Raw genomic sequence first — 20,256 nt, 5'->3', positions numbered from 1 at the left:
GTTTTTAAGACATTCAAGGCCTGTTTAAAATAGGTATTATATGCCATAATAGGTCCCTTTTAAATGTCCCTGGGTTTCTGAGCTGTTTCACTCTGATTTCAACTCTAAGGCCAGGGATGGTTGCTATATTAATTGGTAAGTCAATCTAGTTTTCAGCTTCTAAAAGGTGATATCAGAAAAAAACGTCAGATACTTAATTTTTTACAGGTACGCTATTTCCCATTTTATTAGTTAGTAATTTTATGGACCAACAACTTGCTACTTGCCCCTCTCCCAGTTTACTTTTAACAGCAAGTTGATTTACAGACTGAATTTGATCTCATCACCACAAGTGATGTAGAGCGACATCTCTTGCGATCACGCTCCACATACAGTATTATGAACATGGTGACAACACAACTCGGCTCCTGGCTCATCAACTACGTCCCAGGCAGTCTCACGTATGATCCCTCAGATAAAAGATTGATCTGGCTCATTGCATAGGGATCCCACCACCATTAATTCTATCTTTCACTCATTCTATTCCTTTTTATGCAAGTCTGAATATCCATGAGTAATGTGAGCAGTCCCTTTTGGTTTTTTGATCTTCAGGCCATCAAGCAGCTCTGCATTATAAAAACAGTTGTGATTGTGTGGTGGAAGTCAAAGCATGGACTCAATAAAACTTCCAGAAATCACCATCTAAGAACCAGGTTCACTGTGGCATCCACAAATTCAGGCAAAGGAGAGGCCATGTGTGAGCACCATTCATAAATACCACCTTCTCTTCAGCACCTACAACCAGTACTCGAGTTGAGGGGGGATGAAAATAAAAACGGTCAAAATCATCCCCCCTTTCCATCCCTTATGTAATTTCATCAATTAATGTAGTATTACTGCTATTTCAACATTTAGAGTCATCACCAGAAAAATAACTTATTTGACAATTTTCATCTGTTTCAAGTAAATTTTCACTTGAAATAATTAGGAAAATCTTCCAGTGGGACAAGATTTATCTTCTCATTACAAGCAAAACAATCTTGTTCCACTGGCAGATTTTTCTACTTATTTTAAGTGAAAATCTACTTGAAACAGGTGAAAATTGTTGTTTTTTTTCAGTGATGAGTCTTGTTTTAAGTGTAATGAGATGTTTTTTTACTAAAAATGAGACATTTTAACTAGAAATAAGACAAATATTCTTGTTAAGATTTTGAGTTTTTGCAGTGATCCATTTTACTTATCCTGTGAAGGACAGAGTCATATTGATAAGTTCAGAAAACTGTTTTTATTGTTGTGTTTTGATGTATTTGATGTAAGCCCAGTGGATATTTAAAGATTACAGAAAGCTGCATTTAACTGCTGCTATGTCATTCCTGCAGTATTTCTGCAGGTGTTTTGGTCACTGCTATTATTTGTAATATATTATATTATTTGTAATCAGCACCAATTATCTGTCCCCATATGATAAAATCCACCATCCCCCCTGATTCTTTTTTTACAACTCGAGTACTGCCTAGAACCCCATTACATTCAGCTTTAAAAGGAATGGCAGTTGGTCAGTTATTACATATTTTTATTCTGTTTCCTACCTGGTTGTCAAATCTCAGGGACTGGGTTCCCACCAGGAAGCGAATAGCATCAGTCTCAGCTGTCTGGGCAGTGAGTGCTCGAGCCTGCAACACACATCAGCTGTTATCAATACAACAGAATAGCAGCATGATATCACTCTGAATGAATATGTCATCACAGCCACCTTTACGCACCTGGAATTCAAGTCCATAAATCACAGGAGCGTCGTCTTCCATTCCTCAGTTTGTTTCCAACGTTTTTATCGCTTATCCTCTCCAAAGCGTTGTTTAAAAAAAGAGCTGGAATAAAAACAGAAAACCAAAACAAATTGACAGGACTTCCGCGATTTACAAAGCGAGGTAAGAAGGTAGCGTCCCACAAATACACGTAACTAGAGTTGTGAACGTTGCTCTGCTCTGGTGAAATTGCGTAAAACGCCGTCCAGAATAGCAGGAACACGTGACGGGAGTTTTGTCCGCTCCGGGCCGCCGTAGCGAAGCTCCGTTCCGGCCCGCATGCGCACTTCGCCTTCATCTGTCATTCAGGTAAAGAGCAAAATACACTAAAAACTTACTTCTGTTTTTGTCTTTTTCTGTTGCACGTTGTGATGTGACGATGTATGCTGTGTTGTCTGTTCATTTTAAAGTGTTGACAGCTATTTGAAAAGCCCGAGAGTCGCAAGTTAATGATGAACTAGCTCACATTAGCTGAGTGGCTGATTTATTATCATCAACAATATCAATATATAAAGCTTCAAACTGGGGGGGGGGGGATGTTTCGAGGGAGGCAGGGCAGTGCGTGAATATTTCCTTTAATAGTGCTGTAATCGAAGTTTAAATAAAGACCTCCGTACTTGTAATGCATTGTTACTGGTGTGATCTTGTAGCATTTAGCTTCGGCTAAGAGTGACCGGAAATGGCAGATCCATAGTGTTAGTGAAAACCCTGTTCTAAATGTACAGGCTGATCCAGAAACACAGCAGCGTTTTTACTTTATGGCATATGCAGTGCTCGAGTTGTAAAACAAAATCAGGGGGGATGGTGGATTTTATCATATGGGGACAGATAATTGGTGCTGATTACAAATAATATAATATATTACAAATAATAGCAGTGACCAAAACATCTGCAGAAATACTGCAGGAATGACATAGCAGCAGTTAAATGCAGCCTTCTGTAAGCTTTAAATATCCACTGGGCTTACATCAAATACATCAAAACACAACAATAAAAAACAGTTTTCTGAATTTATCAATATGTCTCTGTCCTTCACAGGATAAGTAAAATTGATCACTGCAAAAACTCAAAATCTTAACAAGAATATTTGTCTTATTTATAGTTAAAATGTCTCATTTTAGTAAAAAAAAAATCTCATTAGACTTAAAACAAGACTCATCACTGGAAAAAACAACAATTTCCACCTGTTTCAAGTAGATTTTCACTTGAAATAAGTAGAAAGATCTGATTTTTTTTTTTTTTTTTGCTTGTAATGAGAAGATACATTTTGTCCCACTGGCAGATTTTCCTACTTATTTCAAGTGAAAATGTACTTGAAACAGGTGAAAATTGTCAAATAAGTTATTTTTCTCGTCTTATTTTTCTGGTGATGACTCTAAATGTTGAAATAGCAGTAAAACCACATTCATTGATGAAATGACATAAGGGATGGAAAGGAGGGATGGCAGTTTTACAGGGGGGATGATTTTGACCATTTTTATTTCAGGGGGGATGCCATCTTCCCTCAACTCGAGTACTGGGCATGTGGATTATACACCTCTTGAATGTGCTTTAATGTTTTGAATCAATCTTAAATTAAGACCAATTTGAAATGGGGTCAGTCATATACCTGTGGATCTGCCAGTACATTTAAAACAGGGCTTTTCACTAACAACCTTTCACCTACCTGCAGAGGAGCTGGTTTAGTGACCGGTTGGAACAACTGCTGGACTGGATTTTTACTTTATGGCACCTGGATTATGCACCTTTGGACGTAACCATATTTAAATTACTGTGCGGAGGTTTGGGGCAATACTTATAAATGTACACTACAATCATTATCAATGCTGCAAAAACGAGCCATAAGGATCATTCATAATGCCGGTTACAAGGATCACACAAATTCACTCTTCTTAAAATCCAAAACATTAAAATTTACTGATCTGGTTCACTTTCAAACAGAACAAATTATATACAAAGCAAAAAACAACATGCTTCCTGGAAATATAAAAAAAAAAAATGTTTTTTAACAGAGATGGGGATTATAATTTGAGAGGGGAGAACAATTTAAAACATCTTTGTGTCCGCACAACACTCAAAACATTTACCATTTCCATATGTGGAGTGAAGTTGTGGAACAGTTTGGGTGCGGAGCTCAAGCAATGTCCAAGCATGAGCCAGTTCAAACAATGGTACAAAAATATGGTTTTCACAGGGTACAGGGAGGATGAACGGCTTTGACGATCACCAGCTGTTTCCACACATCATTTAGTCACTTCTTTACTCACATTATTTATTTTCTTTGTTTGTAAATATGTACATATGTAATGTAAATATGTAATATGATATTGAAATCAACTGAGGATTGTAATTTCTGAGGAGGGAGAAGGGGTAGGATTAAATAAGCACATGCTTCTTTCTACTCCTTTTCGGACATGGTAACCTTGTTTTGTTTTATTTATTTATTTTTTGTTGATTTGACTATTTTGACTTGTGTGTTATTTTTATGTTTTCCCATGTTCGGAATAAAGCATTCATTCAACTCCTCGATGTTGTCATTGAATATTAATCAATAATCATGGGTATCAAAGGTGCGGCTCTCATGCTGTCAGTCATACTTGACTGACAGGTCTTTTTCTGTCCACTTGGGTGATTTCTCCTCCAGTGTGGACCCTCTTACTTGTGGCGTACCCCAAGGCTCCATTTTAGGTCCATTATTATTTTCTTTATACATGCTCCCTCTGGGTTCTGTTCTCCGAAAGCATGACATTTCTTTTCATTGTTTTGCAGATGATGTCCAAATCTACCTTCCTTTAAAGTTAAAATGTAAGGACTCTCTGCAGCCTCTACTAGCTTGCCTTAAAGACATTAAGGTTTGGATGGAACAAAATTTCTTGAATATAAATTAAAATAAAATGGAGGTTATTGTGTTTGGACATCCGGCTGTTTTAAATGACTCTGTTGATGCCCTGGGCCCCCTTGGTTCCAAAATGAATTATTTTATTAAAAGCCTTGGTGTCACTTTTGATAGTGATTTTAAATTCGATAGACAGATTGGGTCTGTAGTAAAAGGTGCTTTTTTTCAGCTAAGGCTCCTGGCCAAAGTAAAGGCCTAGCTATCTCCAAAAGACTTGGAGAGGGTCATTCACGCTTTTATTACATCACGGCTAGACTACTGCAACTCGCTGTACGTGTACGTGCACTAGCTGTACTGCAGCTAGTGCAGAATGCTGCTGCTCGATTGTTGACTGGAACTAGAAAGTGTGACCACATTACCCCGGTTCTGGCCTCCCTGCACTGGCTTCCTGTTCACTACAGGATTGATTTTAAGATTCTGCCGCTTTTTTTTTTAAATCACTGAATGGCTTGGCTCCCCAATACCTTACAGAACCTCTCCACTCTCACACACCAGCCAAAGCACTGACGTCGTCAAGTCAGTTGCTTTTGGACGTCCCTAAATCCAGGCTCAAAACTAAATTTGACCGAGCTTTTGTAGTGGCTGCCCCTAAGCTGTGGAATAGTTTGCCACTGTATATTAGATCTGCTCAGACCATAGAGGTTTTTAAGTCTTCTTTGAAAACTTATTTATTTTCTTTGGCTTTTAGTGTACGATAAATTAGTTACCTACATCTGTGAGAAGTGATTGTGCACTTTGTGTGTCTGTTCTTTGCCGTCTATTCTCTATTTTTATTACTATTTTATTGATTGTTCTAGCATGTTAGTGATTTTATTGTTTCTACACTTTGTACTGTATTTTCTTTTGGTATTGTTTCATTTTATTGTATACTGTACAGCACTTTGGTTGACCTCAGTCGTTTTTAAATGTGCTATATTAATAAAATTGACATTGACATTGACAATATTAAATAATTGGTGTGTTTGACCTCTTAAGATCAAGGAGGATGGATGCCGGGGAGGCTCATGCCCAGCGGCCTGTCAGTTTGGACATCGCAGTGGAAGACATGAGCGTGACAGGAGGAGGGTCGTCTGCAGCCCCCCCCGAGACGACCAGCAGCCCGGCCCCCCTCCAAGACACCACCTTACCCCCACAGGACAGCATCGCCCTGGAAGAGGAGGAGTCTGCAACCCCCCAGGAGGACAGCAGCGCCACACCCTCCGAGAGTCTGATGGACAGACTGAACGACCAGATGATGGAGAGCGTCATGATTTCTGACTCGCCCAATAACAGCGAGGAGGACGACGTGGCTCAGATTGACTCATTCCTGGATGCAGGAGACGAGGAGATTGTAGTCTCAGGGAGCAAAGAACAGGAAAGTGAGATCGGACAGAATGCAACTGAGTTAGAGGTTCCTGTGGACGATGAGGAGGAAGGATGCTCAGAAGAGGATGCAGAGGAGCAGATGGAGTCTCAAGAGATAGTCACTGACAGTGTTCCACCTCAAGGCGGCACACTAACCAGTTCATCTGATAATGATGGTGGAGAGACAGAATCTTGCACGACCAGTGGGACGACCCCAAAAGAGGAGCCTGTGCCAGTGTGCACCATATTCAGCCAGGGGACCCAGCTGAAGTCGCTGGCGCCTGACGGCTTCCAGCCCACGCTGATCAAATCCCCCAGTTTTACCATGGGGAGTGGTGGGGGGAGCGACGAAGCTGTGACCCCCAGCAAGCTGTCTGTCCCACTAGTATGCCAGCCGAGTCCTAGCCTCAGTAAGTTCTTTACTGACAATGGACATGTCAATCCAGCCTCCGACTTCTTTGATTCTTTTACTTCAACATCTTCCTTCATCTCTGTTTCAAACCCCAATGCAGAGGTTCCTCCTGGAGCTGGTCCTGCAGCCATAGCTCTCACCCCTGAGCACCAGCTGCCCTCCAGCCCGTCCTCCATCTCCACCCTAGGAGGACCCTTGGATTCTGGAGCTCCCAGTCTGAGCTCAGCATTTGCCCCTCCTGTTGAACAAACCACTAAACCTCAACCCGCTGCTCCCCAGAGTATCTCTGCTCCAGCTCAACCCATAGTCTCAAATGCAGCTCCACCAGCACAGCCCTTTAACCAGCTCCAGGCTGTGTTCTCTGGTAGCGACGACCCTTTTGCAACAGCGCTAAGCCTGAGCGAGGTGGATCGGCGCCATGACGCCTGGCTCCCGTCTGAGGAGACGAGGAAGGTGTTAATCTCCGTTGCCACGCAACAGTTCAACCCGGCTTACATGGAGACCAGCAGACTGACTATGCCTGGACTCAAGTTTGACAACCTGCAGGTAAGAAAAGCAGTGAGGCGGTAAGATGTGTCCTTGAAAAGTCCTGAAAACGTTCCATTTTGTACCAGCACCGGTCTTTTATTTAAATGTATACTCTTTATGTTCCTCTGTTTATAAAACACTGGTCTGACAAACTGAACAGTAAAAAAAGAATCCCTTTTATTGTAAACTAAGTCATTTTGATATTCACCATAGATTTTCTAGTCATTGTGGGGTAAGAGCACGTTTGCAGAAAATAAACTTTGTTAACTCTAAAGCTGAATTAAACAAAGCATTTTCTTTAGTTTGCTTAGTTTGATTTTCTGCTACAGTAAATCCAAGACATCTTGATCATTATTCTCATGTTTGGGGCTACAACGAATTAATTTCATCAGTAATTGTTATTCAGATGTTGTTTTACTCATTACACGTCCAAGAATAATAAATTATGAAGATTATTAGTCTTTCAATGTTTCAGAGGCTTCAAGCAGAGAATAAAAGGTTCAGTCATATGGGATTTTTTTTTTAGAAATATGTGTCCAACACCGTCTTTATGATGCTATTTGTTTGTTTGTGTGACTGATATGTTGGACTGATTTCCTTTGTTTTTCCTTCCCAAAAGATAAAATATGACAGGTAAATTCAAGCAAATTTCTGTTTCATTTATTATTTATGGAAAAACATTTATAATAAATAAATTAAGGGTGAGTGTGGTGTGTTTAACAACACAGAGCTGCCCATACATGCGCCTGCTTGTTAATCAGTTAGATATTCTCAGCCGTTGTCTGATTATGATTATTAAAAATGGCCAATAATCAGACCAGGGAATCATTTCACATTGACTAGAGAATATTTTCTGTTTCTGTTTAAATAGACCATCCCATTGGTTATTGAAGATGTTGAATAATTTTCTACTAATTGGTTTTGTGACTGAGAAATGGTTGGTGGTTTTAGTGTTTTAGCTCTGATCAGAAAAGCCAGTGCTTCATTCAACGCAGCTTATCTCTATTTATACACTTTTGTATAATATAGTTTTGCATTAAGATGTGTGTTGATTATGTCTATTAGAGCTCATGTCCTTCACAAATAGACAGCAGATTATTGTTTCTTTGAAATAATTTACATCAGGCTGTGAATACGTAACTGATTAACGGCTCAGCACATCTGGTTTTTTAAACGTGACACTGCGCCTGGTTTTATTTGATAAATTACAATTTTAAATCCGTTTAGTGAATCTTTATTGAATATATTTTAATGTGTGTATAATTTTTACTTTACTCTTTCATTTGATTTGGAGATATTTCATATGGCATGTGAAGGGAAAAATGATCATCGTCATATATCAGCTATCGGAAATCCTGATTTAAAAAAAAATTAGCCTCAGCCATAGAAAACCTGTATCGATTGACTTCTAATGTCCGATCATTTAAGAGCCATGAGTTCCATCTTAATAAAAAACTGATTTTGAGATTTTTCAGGAAGGAAGGAAGGAAGGAAGGGAGGAAAGGAGGGAGGGAGGGAGGGCGGGCTATGGAAAAGTTTCTATACCTCTTTCTTTCTCCCTCCGGGGTCATGGAGAATTGTCTTTTCGTCTCCTTTAAACATCCTCTGAGCTCCTTCAGCGGGACCATTTATCTGTAATGACAACCCTGATGAAACATCAATTTACTGATTTATTCAGTGGAATCTCATGGTGTGCGTCCTCTAACGTCCCGGCTCAGACTGTTCATTATCCCCTCAGAATGTGTTCGAATACCTGTTTGAATAAATAAATAAAATGTAAGGATTTTTCTATCGGCCGCCTATAAGAACCAGTCTTCAGCAAACAAATTAGATCAACTTTAAAGCTTCCTTAAGAAAGGTGTCTTCAGCAGTTGTTTGTAATCTTCCTCTTATTCATCACCTTTCTGAGGACATTTTTTGTTACCCTTGGTTCTCTTTATAAAACTGATATTAAATAATTTATCTCAAATTCAGTCCTATCGGTTTAGGAACCTGCACTTAACACTCGGGCAGGTTCAGCTCTCCAACCTGTTTTCTGTTCTGGTCCTGTTGTGTTGTGTGAAACGGTGCTGATGGAGGTGTTGTGACGCAGGGGGATGCTGTGAAAGACCTGATGCTTCGTTTCCTGGGGGAGCAGGCGGCCACCAAGCGCCAGGTCCTCACCGCCAGCTCCGTGGAGCCGTCCTTCACCGGCCTCAAGCAGCTCATCGTAAGGCACTTTTGTTTATCATTAATGAAATCATGACACACGTTTATTAGTTTATGTATTTATTTTTATCTGATTTTTTTTTTTTTTAATCTGTGCACACAGATTTGCATGCCTGTTATTCAGTGAGATACTCTCAGGCATTGGTTAAATAAAAAGAGGAAAAAACATTTTCTTCTTCTTCTTTGTTAAGTATTAGTGCCTTTTAAAAACACCATCCAGTCATTATGTTTGACCCAAGTTGTCACTGGACTGTCGGCTTGAATGTCAAACTCTGTTTTCTAGGGATGTGACACTAACTCTTGGGTTCATGAGAATGGGACGAGACAATATTTTTCCTTTTTAATTTCAAGAAAACTTCAGTCGAAAGAAATATGTGGCAAAGAAAACCTTGCATTTGCCAGGCTGTCAAAACAAAGCAAGTTTATTTAGGAATGTTTTAGAATTGCAAATATATGAATAACTATACATAAACTAGCATGGGCTTATTTCATGCTTTTCAACTACATGAAAATTAACTATAAACATATTTTTTCTTGTGTAAAAAAACGAACGAAGCACAGCTCAGGCAATACACAATGGCTTCAGTGTCGCCATCTCCTCAAAAAGGAATGTCGCTAGAACTCCCCCAAATAATGTCCTCACATAATATGCATAATTAGACATTTGTATATGATTGTAATGGATGTTTTAGATGAGAAGAAGACTGTCACAAGATATATAAAAGGGGAATAAAGAAAAAACCCTAAATGTGTTTAAAATTACAAATAATAATTGTTTTATGTCACAATTCCAACCCTCCTCTATCCTGACTATATGTGCATTGAATAATTATTGTAATAATGATGTCAATAATGATTATTCAGTGGCCTTGGGCAGGATCAGCCAGTGCTGAATTCATGCTGGATTCATTTGCAGTCTAGACAAGGAGAGGTCTGGCTGGAGCACGAGGACTGGGTCTTTCAGGGAGGGGGGGGGGGGGGGGGGGGGGGCGGCTATGGCAGCACTTACTGCTCACTGAGAAGAGTGAGACCGGTTCATGTTTGCACGTTACAGTCCACAAAAGTCTTCAGTGACACCTGAAAAAAATTGCCAGATTTATCATTAGTTTTTTTTTGTTTTTGTTTTCTGAAAACCCGCTTAATACTTTACTTTACTTTACTTTATTTATTTATTGCTCAGGACAATGCACATTGATGAACATATATACATATGTAAATGTGCCAGATTGTAGCACAAGGCTAGTTTCCATCTGTAGTCCAATATAGGCAGGTAAGGTGTTAAAAGCAGAAAAGGTAAAAATGCAATAAGAAAAAGAAAACAGAAACAAAGACAAGTAAAATTAGTAAAGACAAGTACAATTAGTAAAATGAGAATGATAAAAAAAACTTAGTAGGTAGGTGGAGGCTACATATACAGTAATTGCTCGCTATAACGCGGTTCACCTTTCTCGCTGCTTCACAGATTTGCATTGTGCATCGTGTTCTGCATTCTGATTGGCTAAACAGTCTCCCCGCTTCTTTTCTTTTTTTTTTTTTTACCTTGTCTGCACACATTTTAATGGTTAATACCATGTGGTAAAAACCTAAGGCATATATATGTGCATTGTTATTTAATATATATACGCATACATACGCATACATATATATACACATACAAACCCAGTGTTTTTTTGTTGTTTTTTTTTTTGTTTTGGGGGGGTGACATCCGCTGCTAAACCAGGAAGCAAGAACACATGGAGGCGCACGTCGAGCACTGGAAATCTGCAACAAAAACCACAAACGAAACACGAAACCCACACGGAACCGAACAAAACACGAGCAGCAATCGTCCCAAATCTCGAGATTCAATCACAATCTGAGCTAAGCTACCGCGATTAACTAACCCCAAAAACTACAGAGCAAGCATGCAGGTGAACAAGCCAATGTGTATGTCTATGCACTCCCCGCTTCTTCCCTTCCTGTGTCAATAACGTTGGTTGCTTAGCAACAATGCTGAGAACGGCCAATGAGCTTCAGCAGCAGCTCAAGAACGGGACCCTTTGATGAATTGTTCATTACAGTCTCAGATATAATCGATGGTGGCATGTCGGTTTATAAGAATCTTTTTGCCCAGAAGAAAAAAGAGCGACAACAATGACCCATAACTATGTTCTTCTCTGGAAAAAGCACCACGGCTTTAGAAGAAAAAGATGCTACAGAGCGAGTCAGGATGCAGCGGCATCAGAAGAGCAGTGAAATATGCGCCAGTCACTATTTGTCTTACTGTACTTATTGTATTTTTTTTTCAAAATAATTTTTCATTTTCTCCCGTTCAAATCCAAGTAATTGGGTCGCGGTGGGGCGGGGCTGATCTCCACAATTTGAAGCTTTGTATAATAATTATTGAAAAAAAAAAAAAAAAAGGTTGCTACTTCGCGGATTTCACTTATCACGGATTCTTTTTAGAACGTAACCCCCACGAAAAAACGAGGGATTACTGTATAGTGAAAAAGTTTCTAAGTTGGAAACTTACGGTTTTTTGTAGTGTAGGCTGTCGTTCCTTTCCTTGTCATTTATCTAGTAATGATGTATTGCTCCTTCTACAGGATGGTTCGTGATACAAACCTTTACGTGATGAGAAATCTGATTTCTTTTTAATATCGCAACATCTTGTGGTACATGGCACACACTTAGTGAACAGGTACTGCATGTTTGTCTGATTTGGAGGTGTGGCTTTGGAGGCTCAAGGAAGAGGGCTAGACTTTTAAATTGTTTTCAAAATCAGTCTGACTCGCTGGTTTTTCCTGACATCTCCTGCCCAAGGGGGAACAACCTGCTTACTATTCTGACATCAGTAAGGAAGCTGAAAAACTTGCACTCTTTTGAATGATAACTTGTTGGTAACTTTCAAGGTTGCTCCAAAAGTCAATATCCACTAAATCCCATGTTAAAATGTCCAACTTTACAGCACAAGTAAACTTACTTGCAGCCTGGCACTTTTTTTTGAGTTTCACCTGCAATTCAGTCTGGTATTAACAGCAAGCCGTTAACAAGAATATTTGTCTTATTTCAAGTTAAAATGTCTCATTTTTACTCAAAATAAATCTCATTACAGTTAAAACAAGACTCATCACTGGAAAAAAAACAACAATTTTCACCTGTTTTTTCACCTGATTTTCACTTAAAATCGCTTAAAAATCTGCCAGTGGAACAAAATTTTTTTCTTGTAATGAAAAGATAAATCTTGTCCCACTGGCAGATTTTTCTACTTATTTCAAGGGAAAATTTACTTGAAACAAGTGAAAATTGTCAAATAACAAGTTATTTTTCTGGTAATGACTTGTTTTAAGTGTAATGCGATTTTTTTTTTTTTTTTTTTTTTTTTTTTTCTTTTTTTTACTAAAGATTAGACATTTTAACTAGAAATAAGACAATATTCCTGGTAAGATTTTGAGTTTTTGCAGTGTGACCTGTGAATTTAGATCTCTGAGAAAATAATCACTCTTATTAAAGACAATGTGGCATGTTGTGTTGTTAATTGTCCTAACGGATCACTGAGACACGCTCTGGGCTGGCCTCATAGAGATTGGGGGAGAATGTCGCCGAACAGCTCACAGCCTCGATCGAAAAGCTGAGGTATCAGCTCAGCTGAGCCTCTTGTCAGCGTTGACTCCTAACGGTTGGCGGCCCCCAGGCCGAGTCCCCGGGTCCTCAGGCTAAGCTGATCACTGCTTTCGGCCAAGTGCAGGGCTGAACTGGTCACTGCTTTAGCAGCCCACATGTCTCATTCAGGCTGCTATGACCAAAATGTGTGCCTTTTTGAAAGGGTTTAGACCTGATTTTGTAAGTTCTGTGTACACTATCCAGCAAACCTAAGAATAAAAGCTAGAAGCAGTAAAGTGCAGTTGCTGTCTAAGAGCTGCACCTCCCCGTCTGATGGTAAATGACAAACACACAGATAGTTTACCACCACTCAACTGTCTGTGGTGTCTGCGGATCATCTGACCTTTTGACAGTCAGTCTGTAAAGTCAGTGATCCAACTAAAACTGCAAGCTCGTCCGGTTTGACTGAAAACACCGAATCATTTGTCTCCTTTTCTCTCCTTGCTATACCTGTCTCTCTTTCTCCCCAGCCTTCATGCATTCCCTCCATCATGGTTTGTGACCCATAAACGACCCTGAGATGCAGTAGTTATTTAGGACGTATGCACAACAGCAGGCGGTGTTATGAAGAGAGGGCACAGCAGTGAAAGGGATGGGAGGGGTGGGGTGAGGAGATGGGGAGGCGGAGATCCACTCAGCTCACAAGTTCTTTCTCCTGCTGTGCCATGTATTATGCATAGGACTGCTGTATGTGTTTCAAGGGCTTTCTGGTTTCGGTGTATATATAAACACACAAGCTGCTTCTTTGAGCTTTCAGTCAACTGCACTATATGGTGGAGGTGAGGGAGTGCATGTGGGTATGTAAGAGGATCATATATCGTCTGTAGATGTGTGCTGATGGTGTGGGTGGCTCCCCGGAGCACGAGGCAAACGAAAGGGGAGAGCAGGGGAGGCAGGAAGGTAACGCAAGCCTGCAGCAGAGATGTCAGAGACGGTAGCGAGACAGAGCAGAGCACGGCGTGGCCCCGAGCGTAAACAAAACCTGACTTTTACCTGAGAGTATGGGAGGCTGCTGTGTATGGAACTCTTTGGATAAATCCTGATTAATTTATTACAAAAAGGTGTTTTTTTTTTTTGTTAGATTATTAAGGAATTAATTTAGTCTGATCTATAAATGATACTTGAACAACAAGCAAGAGATCCTATGTTGGTGGACCTCCTTCTCAGTATAATGCCTTTCTAACTTCTTTGTATGTTAAACTTGCTCTAGAAACCCTTTTTTTTTAAGTCTAACATTGAATTGAAGGGAGATGTTACATCTATTAAGGAGGATGTGTGTATGTGTGTCCCTTCTCAAGGTCAGAGCCAAGGGGGATGCATGTGGTTGCTGCTGTTTGCACGATTGCACAAAATTTTCCCATGAACCTCAGAAAAGAGCTGCTTTTACATAAATCTACCGATGCTCTTGGCTACATCGGCAGTGAAGTACCTGGTGTCCTCAGGGATTTGGGGTCTTTCAACATCCCACTCCCTCAGCCAGGTGATCCACTTGTGAGTGAACAGTTCCCACCACGTGTTGAAGTAGATTTAGACCACGGGTTGACCCTTGTGATCCACGGCCAGCTGAGGACTTCTTGGTGGCCTCCGAGGTTCCCCTGATGGCTGTGCTCTTGCTTGCACCTGCGATGCCTTGGACAGGGATCTACATAGGGATTTTCCTTGCGAACCCCCCCCTTCTGACATTCCTTTAATAGTTTTGGAAATGTCCTTTTTCTTTAATGCTCTTCTCTCGTGAGACTAGAGCACAAGGAAGGTCAGTGCTTTGGTGTTGTTGACATCAGTAAAATGTCTGGTCTCCACAATGGTCTTGGGAGATCTAAGTTGTTTCAAACTTTGTGCTGTACCCAGGAGCTATATTGCTGTTTTTTGTTGTCCAGAGTTGGGACAGTCTGGAACTGTTAGCAATCATAATTCTTTTTCTCTTCAGTCAAAAGAAATATTCGGTTTCCTCTTGATTTATAGGGGCCAATACCATCAGACACAGGGAAACTGCCTTCGGACGACATTAAATAGACACGCAACCAATCAGAGAAATGAAACATGCAGGCAGAAACGACCAGACTGGAATCAACAACACATCCAAATGACCATGCCCTCAAATACAAATGTAGGGAATCTAGTTGATCAGAGGTGTGATCAGCAATTCTGCAGCCATGTTGGTTTATTTTGAATAGTGACTCTTGGATGTTTCTCTGGGTCATCACGTAAAGCCCCCTCCCTCCCCACTGCAGTTGGTTCAGTTTGCTCTGTATTTGGTGGAAATGAGTGTGAATGGAAGGGGTACCAGACACATTCACGATAGAAATGGAGAGAACGTTTTAGGAAGTGAAGGGGTATGGCTCCCCAGGTTCACACAATTGCAGTTGCACGTTTGAACTTGATCAACGTTGATCTTGCACCAATAATAACTAGTTTCTAACTTTGCCAATACTTCAGTGCTCCACCAAGACTCGTGAAATATGGCTTGGTAGTATTCACCTAATCTGTAATAAATAAACAGAAAAAAACAATAATTGCATACTTCTACGTTGGGTCTTCCCTTGTCCAGGAATAAACTAGTCATTACTGTCTGAAAAAACCCACAAAATTAGACATATTGTTTCCAAATATTCTCAATTATATATTAAATTCAGTTTATTTAGTTTACTAGTCATTATTTGTATTCCTTCATTTTCATCCATCCATTATCTACACCCATTTATTCCGGGTCATAGGCATCTGTCCGAGCCTGTCCTAGGGTCTTCAGGTGAAGGCAGGGGTTCACCTGGACACGTCGCATGTCCATCACAGGAACACATACAGACAAACAACCACACGCACTTACACTCATTACTGTGGACAATATAGGTTCACCAGTTAACCTGACGTGCATGTTTATGGACTGTGAGAGGAAGCCGGAGTACCCGGAGGAAACCCATACAAGCATGTGGAGAACATGGAAACTTCACATTGAAAGACTCCTGCTGAGAGTCGAACCAGGAACCTTCTTGCTGTGAGGAAACGGTGCTAAAAACAACAAACTAACAATGTCCTACTTATAATTTTCGGACGGTTAGTCTTCTTTCTTGCTTGTTTGTCACAGCAATCGTGAGCTACAGAGAAGTCCTCTTGCCACTGCTTAGATTGACTGACCTGTTTAAAGCTGGTTTAACATGGTGTGATTGCCAACGCAGCGACTTGAAGGCTGAGCCTGGAGCTAACACACAAAAAACCCTGCTCTCTTATCTAGAGTGTGCTCCACTGCGTTCACGTGGCTTTCATTACATAATCGTGGCAGACTGAGTCACTCTCACTGATGAATGGATCAGACACCATCTGCCCTCTTCATCTAAAACGTTCTTCTCAAATCCAGCTGATTTGCTTATCAATGGAAAATGGAGTTTCTAAACTTCTGAGATCAAACAAACTCATAGATCAAAGCCTTTGTAGGTGATGAAGCTCACTGAGTGGGAAGAGTAGGTTAAAATTGTGCAAATAAGAACACACACACAGACAGAGGCAATTGAGCATGTGGGAAAGCTAATGGCCATTAAAAGTAGAGTTTGTCGATCATCTGATCAATCGTGTACTGTACAAACAGAATAGGTGATTCTTTTCACGTCCAAACATCTCTGATATTCATCACTCTTGTGTTTGTCTAAAACTCAAGAGATGATTCTGTTGATATTCTTTAAAGCACTATGCCCGTTATGAGACCAGCACCTGTGAACAGCCCGGCTTTGTTCGAGGTCTCTTACGTGGGTGAGCTGTACTGCGTAGCACTCGTCTACGCATGCATGTGTTGCCAAGTCGTACTGTGAGCTGGCAGAATGAGTCATGCTGCAGAGTCACGGTGTAACTGCACCAAACACCACCACAAATGCACATTCTGCTCACTTATGCATGCACATGCTCACAGGGGGCACAGATGCACATGAAACACAGTCAAACAACACAAGACTTTTGAGACGAAGTCTGCATTTCCCCTTGCTGTCATCATATTGATTTATTTTGCTGGTCTTCACTCTTTTGGTGAATGAGGACAACAGTTGGTCTCAGTGGAGGTGCTGCCATTAGTATGGCTGGTCGTGAAAAGCGAATACAGGACACATACCGCGGTTATGACCTTGTTACCACCTTTACGCAGCCACGCCCCTCGGAATCGAGCCGCTGCTCCTTCACATCGAGAGCAGTCAGCTGAGGTGGCTTGGGCATCTGTATCGGATGCCTCCTGGACGCCTCCCTAGGGAGGTGTTCCAGACATGTCCCCACGGGAGGAGACCCCGAGGAAGACCAGGACATGCTGGAGAGACTAATGGCACTTTTCCACTAGTACCTACTCATCTCAGCTCGGCCTGGTTTCTTTTCCACAACAATTCACCACCTGTAGCAACAGGGTTGGAGCGAAGCTGCTGTGACGTATTTGATTGTGTGATCTAAACGAAGAAGACAACAACACTAAAGATGTAGAACCTTGAGTAGATGATATATGTGCTGCTGGGTCTGTGACTGAATTGTTTTTGTTTGTCAAAACAAAACCTTTGCTGAAAAGTCAGCTGGAGCCGCGAGCAGTTATGAAGAGACAGAGCTCCTGGTAGATCTGGTCGTTCCTTATCGCCTGTATAGATCCCTTTTTTAATTCTCTCCTCAGCCACCAGGTTTAGGAACATCTGCACCTCAGAGTTGGGTCATGAAACAGACTTTTACGCTGCCATTACCTGTCGAATAAAATGAACAAGAAGCCGCCGAGTCGCTCTTTTGCTGATGTCACATCCTGACTCAGACGTCTGACTCCCAACCCACTGACCAATTGGTGACATGTAGTGTGATGATGTCAGATCCAGCCTGAAAAAGTATCTACTTGGCACGCCTCGACCCCTCGTGGAAAGGCACCAAACCGAGGTCGAGGCGTGTGGAGTTGGGCTGAGTAGGTACTAGTGTAAAAGTGCCATATGTCTCTCAGTTGGCCTGGGAACGTCTCGGACTCCCCTCGGAAGAGCTGGAGGAAGTGTCTGGGGTGAGGGAAGTCTGGGCATCTCTGCTAAGACTGCTGCCCATAAAAAATGGATGGATGGATGGATACATTGAATTAACAGAATTGTCACGTGTATGAGCATAGCATCATGGCTAATACGGCAGATAACTTGGTGACAAAGCCGAATATTTCTTTATCCATTTGGACACTTTGGCTTTCAGCCAGATGATAGACGGCTGCCAGCAAATTCAGATGAGCCTATTGCAGGTTTTGTCACATAATTCAGGCAATTTCACATGCAAACACTACACATTTGGGAATGCATATGCAGATCTATAACCCGGCAATATTCACATCCCCTGTGTGTACCGCTCCTCATGGCATGGCCTGCCTGGACCACGTGGACACACAACTTAAACGTCTTTCAATCAGCCGACGGTGTCTCAAAGCCAGTCTCTTTCTCCATAGTTTCTTGTTCCTCGGGGTGGTTCACCGTAACTCCATCGGCATATCCAAAGGTCTCAAGATAACAGCTGATTTCAGATCGATTAGCTCATCCCTGGTGTAGACAATACAGACGTCTTCTGTTGCTGAGCAAAGCCATTTCACCAAAACCTCTATTTAAAAAGTTTGCAATTGTACATCTTTTCAAATATCTTACTTTTTGGTACAATATCTTCTTGTATACAAGTATGTCTGTTTAAAAAAACGTGGGGTCTTGTCCATAAGTGGAAGATTGACCTGAGCTAAAGGTAAAGTCGTCCAGATGGACCGTGCACCCGGGCGCGCTTCCATAGGGTGGAAGTGCTTAAGTGCAGTTAAGTTGAGATGTAACACAATGCAAAGGTAAAACAAAAGGAGCCAATTATTCTAAGAACCTTGATAAAAGACTATTTGAGTTGAATAATTAAATGCAATGATCCCAAAATAGATAGTGCAGGTGGAGATATGAAACATTGTGTTGCAAAACATGAAAGTTTAAATATTATTGAGGCATTAAACATTCCTAATATAAAGCTGTGGTCTTAACTGAGGTGAGACGTGACGGTTTTTAATTATTAAATGTCAGGAAGAGTTTTAAAAAGGGACATTTTAACCCCTTTTAAAAAAAACTGATTTAAAAACTGGTCTTAATGAAAGGTCTGTGACTTATCTTACTCCCAGTTCCAGAGAGATGGAGTTGAGCTGCCGTCTTTCTGACCATGCCGTCTCAGTTCTGTTCACAGCAGCTGCTCTCTTGAGGGTGGAGTTCTCACCTTAACATCGCTCCATCTCCTCCTCTGAAATCGCTCTAACAGCCTCTTAAACCTCTGATTACTGGACATGAGACTAATCAGAGCTGTAGCTTATCTTATATGTTGTTCTAACTTTGAAGACTCAGGTCTCACGTGTCACATCAGCATTTTGTTCACAAACAAATTATTTTAACATATTAAAAAAATATTGATTGACATTAGGGCAAATTTAGATGTAATAATAAAAGGAGGTTTAATGGTTGAAATGGTTTCGTTTCTTGTCTCTACTTTCTTCAGACTGAGAAGTTGTTTAAAACGAAACTAAGGTCCGAGTGTGTTAACCAACTAATCTTTTGTCTACTTTTTTTTTTTTTTTTAGAAGTTAGGAATAAATATTTCATATGCATGTTTCGAAGGCAGAGAAGAATGTAGGATTTAGAAAAGCAGAGCATTTTATAAGCTTAATTTGGCAAAAAATACAGGTTCACAGATTTGATTAAATAGTTTATCCTCCTCTATTTCTGCTCTAATTATAATTATTCTGTTTCTCATTTTCTCCCACTCTCTCTTGGGTTTTCTTTGTTTTACTTATTTTTTCTTTATTTAATAAAGAAACAGCAGTGTTATTCTTCAGGTATAATGAAGGAAACACTCACAATAGTTTTATTAGTTTAATAAACGGGACTCATCAGGACCGCCACGCCTAGCCGTCTTGGTAGAGTTGTAGACGTGTGACTGAACTCCAGATCTTAGTCTTTGTTGACTATGTTGAAATCATAAACAACCAAAACTGGGCCAGTGAGATTGAAAGAGGTTTGAGCATTTGAGAAAGTGGGCTTTGGCCTCCCCTCGGGTTCCCTCCTCATCCTCCCAGTGACCGCCTTCTCCTCTCATGTCACCAGTGAGCTGGTTTCCAGCTCAGCACCACCCTGGGCCGGCCTCAGCTGTTCATTAACAGTCACCCCCGTCTCTGTTCCTCTTCCTCTCTTTCTCCTTCATCTCCATCTCTTTCTGTCTTGCCCAACAGAGAAGCTAACCTCTCTTCCCTCCCACAGTGTGGTGCCGTCTGGGCTGGCGGCCAGTGTGCATGTGTCTGTGAGCGAGCCACCTTGGCTGGGTCAGACAGACACATCCCCACAATCAGTCCAGCGACCCAGCTGCTGCGTCGTACTTTGATATCACTGCCGTAACCTTTACTTCTAATTATCATAACCCTGCTACGGAGCTGTCATTTCCACCACCGGTTACGCTCG

General features: G+C 41.0%; 3 protein-coding genes across 3 annotated transcripts in view; 1 reads left to right on the top strand and 2 right to left on the bottom strand.

Moving 5' to 3' along the window:
* eipr1 (EARP complex and GARP complex interacting protein 1) overlaps window positions 1-1,905 on the bottom strand; it is a 90,054-nt gene extending 88,149 nt beyond the window's left edge. Inside the window, exons 1-2 of the mRNA XM_061743580.1 lie at window positions 1,743-1,905; window positions 1,569-1,652 (exon numbers count right to left, since the gene is read on the bottom strand). Coding sequence (XP_061599564.1) covers window positions 1,569-1,652; window positions 1,743-1,784 — 126 coding nt within the window. The 5' untranslated portion in view covers window positions 1,785-1,905. The remainder of the gene's footprint in view (window positions 1-1,568; window positions 1,653-1,742) is intronic.
* Window positions 1-20,256, bottom strand: part of adi1 (acireductone dioxygenase 1) — a 263,833-nt gene that overhangs the window by 196,316 nt on the left and 47,261 nt on the right. The gene's annotated exons all lie outside the window — the stretch shown is intronic.
* trappc12 (trafficking protein particle complex subunit 12) overlaps window positions 5,663-20,256 on the top strand; it is a 56,500-nt gene continuing 41,906 nt past the window's right edge. Inside the window, exons 1-2 of the mRNA XM_061743009.1 lie at window positions 5,663-6,982; window positions 9,057-9,173. Of these exons, the coding sequence (XP_061598993.1) occupies window positions 5,666-6,982; window positions 9,057-9,173 (1,434 nt within the window). The 5' untranslated portion in view covers window positions 5,663-5,665. The remainder of the gene's footprint in view (window positions 6,983-9,056; window positions 9,174-20,256) is intronic.

This window comes from Cololabis saira, chromosome 16, assembly GCF_033807715.1.
Source record: "Cololabis saira isolate AMF1-May2022 chromosome 16, fColSai1.1, whole genome shotgun sequence".
NCBI lineage: Eukaryota > Metazoa > Chordata > Actinopteri > Beloniformes > Belonidae > Cololabis > Cololabis saira.
Note: the sequence above shows the minus strand (reverse complement) of the source record. Positions and strands in the feature narration are given on the sequence as shown.